The sequence below is a fragment of the Rhineura floridana genome, chromosome 3 (genome assembly GCF_030035675.1).
Source record: "Rhineura floridana isolate rRhiFlo1 chromosome 3, rRhiFlo1.hap2, whole genome shotgun sequence".
Lineage (NCBI taxonomy): Eukaryota > Metazoa > Chordata > Lepidosauria > Squamata > Rhineuridae > Rhineura > Rhineura floridana.
Window position 1 is genome coordinate 74,469,437 of NC_084482.1, and position 10,431 is coordinate 74,479,867.

The 10,431-nt window shown below is 42.5% G+C and overlaps 1 protein-coding gene across 1 annotated transcript in view; it reads right to left on the reverse strand.

Moving 5' to 3' along the window:
• The window catches only part of TECR (trans-2,3-enoyl-CoA reductase), a 43,520-nt gene extending 41,078 nt beyond the window's left edge, over nucleotides 1-2,442 (reverse strand). The window contains exon 1 of the mRNA XM_061616611.1: nucleotides 2,346-2,442. Coding sequence (XP_061472595.1) covers nucleotides 2,346-2,360 — 15 coding nt within the window. The 5' untranslated portion in view covers nucleotides 2,361-2,442. The remainder of the gene's footprint in view (nucleotides 1-2,345) is intronic.
• Between the last annotated feature and the right edge of the window lie 7,989 nt (nucleotides 2,443-10,431).

Genomic DNA, 10,431 nt, shown 5'->3' on the forward strand with positions numbered 1-10,431 from the left:
TGGAAATCTACAAATACAGGAATTTCCAGGCTGGAATCAGACCTGTGGTCTAGCTAGCTCAACAGCCAATCTCCAAGAAGAGACAGCAGTCAACACTATGAAAGAAGCCTCAAGCTCATGCATCCAACACAGATAAAATATGCCTCAGAAAGTCCTGATTCTAACTTTCCAATGACAGTTCTGTTTGCACTGCTTTCTGAATTGATGTGTGTTCCTTCTTCTCTTTCAAACATCAGAGTTCTTCACTGCAACAAATTTATAAAGGCAGCAAGCCCTTCAGGCATCTTACATATAGATATGTACTTTCATTTTCCAGGAAGGAACATGAGTCTTTGGACAATCCTGACCTAGGATGGTCAATGCATTACAGCAACTTATAACTGCACCATACACATTCTACTCTCTATGGCATTATTATAAATGAGGCCGCTGTAGCATAAAGAAGCCAGACTTATTGGTAAACCATATGTAGATGCCAGACTAAAAAGAAAAAGAAAAAAGGCAACCAGGAGGATCCACATTCATACTGCTCGGTAGAAAGATTTCCCTCACATTCACTCATTTAGGAAACCCAGCCGCCTAACACATGTTGACATTTTCAAGAGACTGCTATACAGTTACAGCTATTAAAAAGTATTCCATGCTTGCATCAATCCACCTTGACTATTTAAATGAAATTTTGTACACAAATGAACCCGTTTGCAACCTATTAATCTGCCAGGAAAGCCAAGAAATTAACACATCAAGGCCATCTTTGCACAATGAGAAGAAGATAGTATTGAAGAAACAGGTTCTCTTGAGCAATCAAAAGGGCTGTGTGAGCCAAAGAACAGCATAATCAAGAAACAGCAACAGGTGAAACAAGTATTATTTATTTATTGCATTTCTCTCCCATCTTTACTCCAAGGAGCTCGAGGTCGTGTACATGGTTCTCTCCCTCCTCATTCAATCTCCATAACAAACCTGTGAGGTAGGTTAGGCTGAGAGGCAGTGACTGGCCCAAGGCCACCCAGTGAGCTTCATGGCTGAGTGGAGATTCAAACCCTGGTCTCTCGGGTCCTAGTTCAACACTATAGCCACTACTGGCTCCCCAGTATCTTTGTATGAAATAATCTGAATAAAGTTTATTAAAAAACTTTCTGCAGTCACTATACTAAAAGGCATATGCTCAAATTTCAAGAATGCAAAAAGTTTTCTAATGATGGCTACTGCACTGTAAACCTCCTCTACTACTACTCAGTGAACTTTCTCCTGGGAAGTGTCAGAACTTGATCAGGCTTTTTAATCTGATACAGTAAAAGAATATCTGCAGAAAGACATCATTTATCTGGAAAACTAGAGGCAATATAGTTACCTAAACAAGAGGCAGTATGGTTATCCAAATACTTCTCACTTAAAAGAAATAACTTTTATCTCTGGAAAGTAGCAGTTGCCCACTTAAAATATGAAGAAAACAAGCAAACTAAGGTAGAAAACTGTTTCTAATGCAGTGGTTCAAAAAAAATGTCCCAGACCATCTGAAAATTGCTGGGGGTATTGGCAGACACTTAATGATTTTTCTGCCTGCTGTAGCAATTGTAATGTGTTACGTTAAATGGTGTATGGTTTTTATTTGTATATTTTTGCTTTTTCTATTTTTTACATATTGTATTTTACTGTATTCCATAGAATTCGAATTGTAATACAATAAAATATAAGAAATAAGAAAAGCACTAAAAGCAGTATGATTAGTTAATGCAATGGATGTGACATCTCCCATCTTCAACCACAAATCCACAGACTTGCCACAGTTGAATGAAGCTCACAGACTACAGCTTGGGAACCTCTATATCTAGTGTGCAAGAAATAACTAGTGCAATCAGCACTAAGAACACAGTATGAAAAGGGAAAATCCACGCAAAAGACTTTTTAAATTAAAAAAATGGTAGCAAACCAACTTAACCCAGTGTTTTATGGAAACCTTCAAGTGTTACAGGAGTATCATTAGGCATGGTGGAAGCAGCCTGGAAGGCAAAAGAGGACATGTCCTACACAGAAGCGACACACAGTATAAAGGAATATATCTACATTGAATCAGGTTAAGTTATCGCTTCCCTCCAATACCAAGAACGTGCTCACACCACAACCATTTCCTCTGTGCACATGCGTACCTTCACTCGCCCGCCCCTGAGCGCAAATCCACGCGCGTGCGCTTCCCATGAGCCACAATCCCACGCGTGCGTCGTACCCACCACCTCCCGTTAGGTCAGAGCGCAAAGGGCAGAATTTCCCGCGGGACAAGAGGGCAACCACTGGTGTGCGTCCCAAACACACCCGCTCTTCCGGGCCACCGAACGTCCCCTCACCTCATAGTACTTCATGGCTCCGCGCTCGCCGCTGCCACAGCCTGGCACCTTTTCTCCTCACGTGACACACCAACCTCATTGAGGGGGGCGCGGCACGAGGATCAAAACGGCGAATCACAGGAATCCGGTCTCAGATACCCAACCAATAAGAGGAATAGGACGTCCCCTACTACCTACGTACCTGAGCCAAGCGTCCCTATGGAAACCCATAGCGCGTGACAACACCCGATCCAATCAACCGGCAAGAAAATAAGTGGCAGCCCGTTGAAGCAATCATAAAATCCGACAGGAAGGAATATGAACAGATCACAACAGTACATAGAAATATGAGCACCTTGTACAAAGGCATATGCCGAGAGGGGAAATGTCCTTAGGTCGTCCGGTGCGCCCTTGCGCGAGGGTGAGTCCTACTGGACTCATTGATTGGAACTTACTTCAGAGTCGACATGCATAGGCTACACCGGGTCAGAGCACTCTGGCGGAAATGGAAGCTTCCATTTCCATCTGCTGAACAAGTAAAAACAGTACAAGGAAAGCTACTAAGAAGCGCCATCACGGCGGATCACGCTACTCCAGGCGAACTTCTGACCTGATTTTACATACCTTTACTCGGGAGTTAGTCCTATTGAAATGAACAGAGCTCCCATCAGAGGAGGTACGGAGCGACACCGTCCTGCTTTCGCGTTTGGCAGTAGCCCTACGCACGCTAACTAAGCCCAATTGAAACCAGAGGGACTTACTTAGAAGTAAACATGCGCAGGTTTGCGCTGAAAGTAACTCTCCTTACTTAGCTGACGAGGGTAACAAAGGTGGGGTATCTCTGGTATGAACTTAGCGTCAACAAGGGAAAATGAATAGGGCTCTGTATTTGAGTAAGAGTTCCCAATCTGTACTTCATTCAGGTGGTCTGCAGTGTGTCTAGATTAGTCATATTTATTTTTAATTGCTTCTTTTATTTCTTATAGAGGTTTCCAAACTGTGGTCCATGGACCACCAGTGGGTCAGCAAGCTTCATTCAGGTAGTCCACAGCAGGTCTGTGGATTTGTGGTTGAAGTCGGCAGATGGCACATCCATCACATTAAATCAGGTGTGGCAAACCTTTGGCCCTCCAGATGTTGTTGAACTACAACTCCCATCTGGCATGGCCAATGGCCAGGGATTATGGGAGTTGTAGTTCATTCATTCACAGAGTTAATTTATGTAGTTAATTCATGTAGTTCATTCATTCACGGAGGAACCGTATGATGAAGAACCAGAAATTTTAGAATGTGAGGCGGAAGCTGCTCTTAAAATACTTGGAAGAAACAAATCACCAGGAACAGATGGCATACCGATAGAGTTGCTACAAGTTACTGAGACTGAATCTGTCCAAATTTTGACAAAAAATTGTCAACAAATATGGAATATGAAACAATGGCCCACAGACTGGAAGCGTTCCATATACATCCCAATTCCAAAGAAAGGGGATCCCAGGGAATGCAGTAATTATTGAATTATTGCCTTAATATCCCATACAAATAAAGGAATTCTCAAGATTCTACAACAAAGGCTCTTACCATATATGGAGTGAGAAATGCCGGACGTCCAAGCTGGATTTAGGAAATGAAGAGGTACCAGAGATCATATTATTATTTTATTTTGTTCAATTTTTATACCGCCCGAAGCCAGAGGCTCTCTGGGCGGTGCACAATAAATACAATACAATAAAAATACATTAAAATGACAATAGTAACACTGAGCATATATTTTAAACAATTAACAGCCTGGTCTGTATAACAACAATAAAATGTAAAAAAATTTTAAAGCCTGGGAAAATAAAAAGGTTTTAACCTGGTGCCGAAAAGATAAAAGTGTAGGTGCCAGGCGAACCTCATTGGGGAGACTATTCCATAGTTCGGGGGCCACCACTGAAAAGGCCCTAGATCTCGTTACAACCCTCCGAGCCTCTCTGTGAGTTGGAACTCGGAGGAGGGCCTTTGATGTTGAACGTAGTGAACGGGTAGGTTCATATCGGGAGACGCGTGCCGCTAGGTATTGTGGTCCCGCACCGTGTAAGGCTTTATAAGTCAAAACTAGCACTTTGAATTTGGCCCGGAAACTGATAGGTAACCAGTGCAAACGCGCCAGAACAGGTGTTATATGTGCGGACCGTCTGGTCCTCGTCAACAGTCTGGCTGCTGCGTTTTGCACTAGCTGTAGTTTCCGAACTGTTTTCAAAGGCAGCCCCATGTAGAGTGCATTGCAGTAGTCCAATCTAGAGGTTACCAGAGCATGCACAACTGAGGCGAGGTCGTCGCTGTCCAGATAGGGACGTAGCTGGGCTACCAACCGAAGGTGGTAGAACGCATTCCATGCCACCGAGGCTACCTGAGCCTCAAGAGACAGGAATGGATCAAACAAAACCCCCAAGCTATGAACCTGTTCCTTCAAGGGGAGTGTAACCCCATCCAGAACAGGTTGAACATCCACCGTCTGGGCCGAGAAGGCACTCACCAACAGCGTCTCAGTCTTGTCAGGATTGAGCCTCAGTTTGTTAGCTCTCATCCAGTCCATTATCGCGGCCAGGCAACGGTTCAGCACATCAACAGCCTCACCTGAGGAAGATGAAAAGGAGAAATAGACTTGCGTGTCATCAGCATACTGATGACAACGCACTCCAAAACTCCTGATGACCGCACCCAGCAGCTTCATGTAGATGTTAAAAAGCATGGGGAACAGAACCAATCCCTGTGGGACTCCACAATGGAGAGTCCAGGGTATTGAGCAGTGCTCCCCAAGCCCTACCTTCTGGAGGCGGCCCACCAAGTAGGAGCGGAACCACTGCCAAGCAGTACCTCCAACTCCCAACTCCGTGAGTCTCCCCAGAAGGATACCATGGTCGATGGTATCAAAAGCCGCTGAGAGATCAAGGAGAATCAACAGGGTTACACTCCCCCTGTCTCTCTCCCGACATAGGTCATCATACAGGGCGACCAAGGCCGTTGGATAATGGAAAGGATCAAGGAATTTCAGAAGAAGATCACCCTGTGCTTTATAGATTACAGCAAAGCCTTTGACTGTGTAGATAATGAAAAACTATGGAATGCTTCAAAAGAAATGGGGGTGCCACAGCATCTGATTGTCCTGATGCGCAACCTATACTCTGCACAAGGGGCTACTGTAAGGACAGAATATGGAGAAACCGATTGGTTCCCCATCGGAAAGGGTGTGCGACAGGGGTGTATTTTATCACCCTATTTGTTTAATCTATACGCAGAACGTATCACACAGAAAGCGGGATTGGACCAAGATGAAGGAGGTGTGAAAATTGGAGGGAGAAATATCAATAATTTAAGATATGCGGACAATACCATACTACTAGCAGAAACCAGTAATGATCAGAAACGAATACTGATGAAAGTTAAAGAGGAAAGCACAAAAGCAGGACTACAGCTGAACATCAAAAAGACTAAAGTAATAACAGAAGATTTATGTAACTTTAAAGTCAACAATGAGGACATTGAACTTGTCAAGGATTATCAATACCTTGACACAGTCATTAACCAAAATGGAGACAATAGTCAAGAAATCAGAAGAAAGCTAGAACTGGGGAGGGTAGCTATGACAGAACTAGAAAAGATCGTCAAATGCAGAGATTATCACTGAACACTAAAGTCAGGATCATTCAGACCATGGTATTCCTGATCTCTGTGTATGGATGTAAAAGTTGGACAGTGAAAAAAGTGGATAAGAGAAAAATCAACTCATTTGAAACGTGGTGTTGGAGGAGAGCTTTGCAGATACCATGGACCACAAAAAAGACAAATAATTGGGTGTTAGAACAAATTAAACCAAAATTATCACTAGAAGCTAAAATGATGAAGCTGAGGTTATCAAACTTTGGAAACATAATAAGAAGACATGATTCACTAGAAAAGACAATAATGCTGGGGAAAACAGAAGGGAGTAGAAAAAGAGGAAGACCAAACAAGAGATGGATTGATTCCATAAAGGAAGCCACAGACCTAAACTTATAAGATCTGAACTGGGTGGTTTATAACAAATGCTATTGGAGGTTGCTGATTCATAGGGTCACCATACGTCATAATTGACTTGAAGGCACATAACACACACAGAGTTCAGCAACATCTAGAGGGCCAAACATTCCCCATACTTGTATTAAATAGTCATATTGATTATTTCTTCTATTGTATTTTATTGTATTACAATTTGAATTCTATGGAGCAAAATAAGATACAATATGTAAGAATTAAAAGCAATAAAAATACAATTTAAAATCTTATAGCGTCTAGCACAACACATTACAATTGCTATAACAGGCAGAAAAATAAATACAAGATCCATCAAGATCCCCAACAATTTTCAAGTGGTCCATGGAGAAAAACTTAGGGAATCACTGCTCTAAAGAAATACCTTTATGTCCTACACAATTTGACACTACAAAATAGGCAGTTTGTTGCGAGAACACTGGGCAGCAACTGACAAGAAAAGTCTAAAGGTACAGTCTTGCTCCAGTCTATAATAATAGTATGTTCTAAATTTAAAGCCCCAACAGTCAGATTACTACAGAAAGTTTAAGTAGATCTCCTCATAGCCAAACTATACAATGTAGTTTGTCCCTTCTCCTTTGGTTTAATGGCATAACAAAGCCATAAAAGAAAGTCCCTGTTACTGCCATCTACTGGCTATAGCATTACTACTTTTCAACAATGTATTTCCGAATGCCTGATCCAGGGGACAACAGAAAGTGAACACTTGCCTTATTTGCTTCCCAGAGGCATATGGCTGGCCCATGCTGGAAAGAAGGTGCTGGACTAGATGGACATAAGTGATGTGCCTGAGACCACACCCCAGCATGAGCTGAGCCCCCAACATCAAATTAAATCATTTGTTGAATTCTTCATTTGCTGTTGTAGCACATCATCCATTTCACAAACAGCAATCCGAAGAGAGTAAGAGACATGAGACTTCCCCACAGTCTTTGGCAGAGATGGGGTCTGAGTTCCAAACACCATTTCCTTTTCTATTAACTGTACTCCTAGTCATTTCCCATCCAGTCGTGCCCAAATCAATACGTCTTCAGTTAATCCACACAGTACACTCATCCCCTACCCTAAAAATATTCATGCAGGTCCTTCAAATCAATTTGCCTCTTAATTTAATATATCCTTACATTCTATTTATCATCCATACCCCCCAATCATTTACAGCCTAGATCTCCCCAAATCAATTTCCCCTTGAATTTAATTTATCTCCAAAATACTAATTCCCTCTCTGTCCTGTCCTTCAAGAAGTAAAAGCCACATTTTCCCTTTCAACTGACTCATGCTAGCCCAGAGCTCTCCTTCAGTGCATCCAATTCTTTGTTCCCTTGCCTCCAGCTTAAAGGGATGGGACTTGGACAGCAAACAAGTTATAACATTTAAAACAAAAAGCTGCCATCTGGTCAACAACCACCTGATGTGCCAGCCTGCTGCAACTACACTACTCTTCCCAGCCCTTCCATATGCAGATCCCAAAATTGCACTCTGGCTTCTCTACAGGAGCAAACAGGGAAGAACCCCTTTTTGTACTGCTGTGCCAGTGTCCCCAAAAACAAACTTAGCTGCCATTGTAAGGGCAATAAAATTGTGGCTGTTATGTATGTGACGTTCCCACCTTTGGCTCCTCCCATCAGGTTCCCACCTGCTTGTGGCTACCGCCTTTCACTAGGCCCCACCTCAAGGCCCCACCTCAGGACACTACCAGTCAGGATCGTTGTTTTTATTTTTTTTCACTCCGCTCTAGCACAGATCTCTCAAGATACCACTGCTAGGCAGCACCACCAGTCACTCCCTGTAAACAATACTGCTTGAGACTTTACCTCAGTCTCTCTGTAGCTTGTTACTTTGTGTCTGGGTGCCCTTGCTGTCCACAACCCCCTTGTATCTTTGTCTATAAAGCATACAATCCTGGGTTGCTCTGGATACTTGATGTTACAGTATCTCCCTTCACCGCTGCCACCATATGATACAGTTTCCCTTCAGCCTTGGTAATTACCGTGCCCTCCCTTCTGGTCTGTGTATTCCCAGCCAAGGATCAGACTTTTGGTAAACCAATAAAAGTATTTATTTGATAACACCAGGAAATAACAAGATTACTTTAGGAATGTTTAACAAGCATATGGTTTCATATAGTGTCACTCTTTATCAGAGCTTGGAAGTAACTAGTTACAAGTAACGAATTACTTGTAATTTATTACTTTTTTGAGTAACGAGTGGGTAACTTCATTACATTTTGCTGGTAATAGAACGAGTAGTAACTTCATTACTTTTGAGGAGTAATTGTAACGTTTCCAGAATTATTTTCGTGCATTACTTGGGGGGGAGCAGGGGAAGTCTTCTGCTCCTCTGATTTGTGAATAAAAATCATGTGCTTCAAATTGGGCTTCTGTGCAGCTCCTCTGATTTGTGAATAAAAATCATGTTCTTCCTTCATGCTCTATGGGTGCTTAAGAGGCAACAAGGGAGGAGGTGGAGAGCGAGACAGCGTGGAGAAAACAATTGTTTAAAAATGGACAGGAGTGGAAGGAGAAAAGAGCTGGAGGCTATAGATATAGATACACACACACACACACACACACACACCCAAAAAATATGTGTTTTGGGGTATCATCATTGCTGGGGTGGGGTGAGGGGATGTGAGATTCTGTTATGCCATTCTGTTAATCTTATGGATAAAAAAAAATATTCTACCCTCTGTGTGTGTGTGCTTATTTTTAATGTTGTTTTAGGCTACTTAGATGTGCAGCAGCCAAGGCCAGCATCTTGTAGGCAATTTTTTAAAAAGTAACTAAAATGTAATTGTAGCAATTACTTTTGAGTAAAAGTAAAGTAATCAGTTACTTTCAGAGCAATTGTAACTGTAACGATAATTACTACTTTTTTGGGGTCATGTAACTGTAACGGTAATTTATTACTTTTTAAAAGTAATCTTCCAAGCTCTGCTCTTTATGTTTCTGGTCATATATATACTGTCTAAATATCAGCCAAATATAATCCAACCCTCCCTCAGAACTCTGCCAACCAACCCATCCGAATAACTCTCCACTAATGACTCTCCAACAACTCTCACCAACCAACCCATCCAAATAACTCTCCACTAACGACTCTCCAACAACTCTCACCAACCAACCTCCTCTCAACTGTCATCCTCCCATTTATACCTTCAGCCATTCAAACACTCAGCCAATCATCCAGCATTCTCCAGCCTTCCAACCCATGCTCTCCCCCCTCTCATTCAATTCACTTACCATATATCCCTTAATAAACCCGCACTTACCATATTTACAGGTTTTAACATATAAGGACATCACAATGTGCCTTCAAGTCGATTACGACTTATGGTGACCCTATTAATCAGCGACCTCCAAAAGCATTTGTTATAAACCACCCTGTTCAGATCTTGTAAGTTCAGGTCTTTGGCTTCCTTTATGAAATCAATCCATCTCTTGTTTGGCCTTCCTCTTTTGTTACTCCCTTCTGTAGAAATTGTGGCAGTTGGCTGAATTTTCTCCCTTAAAATGGTGGGTTTGCACATGCTATATGTAGTGAATCAGAGGCGGATATTTAAACATCTGATGTATAAAATTTAGCAAACAAAGTGTTTCACTAATGTCAGCCTGCACATAACAAGTCACACACAGATGGAATGCAGCTGTTAAGAACATAAGAACATAAGAAGAGCCTGCTGGATCAGGCCAGTGGCCCATCTAGTCCAGCATCCAGTTCTCACAGTGGCCAACCAGGTGCCTGGGGGAAGCCCGCAAGCAGGACCCGAGTGCAAGAACACTCTCCCCTCCTGAGGCTTCCGGCAACTGGTTTTCAGAAGCATGCTGCCTCTGACTAGGGTGGCAGAGCACAGCCATCATGGCTAGTAGCCATTGATAGCCCTGTCCTCCATGAATTTGTCTAATCTTCTTTTAAAGCCGTCCAAGCTGGTGGCCATTACTGCATCTTGTGGGAGCAAATTCCATAGTTTAACTATGCGCTGAGTAAAGAAGTACTTCCTTTTGTCTGTCCTGAATCTTCCAACATTCAGCTTCTT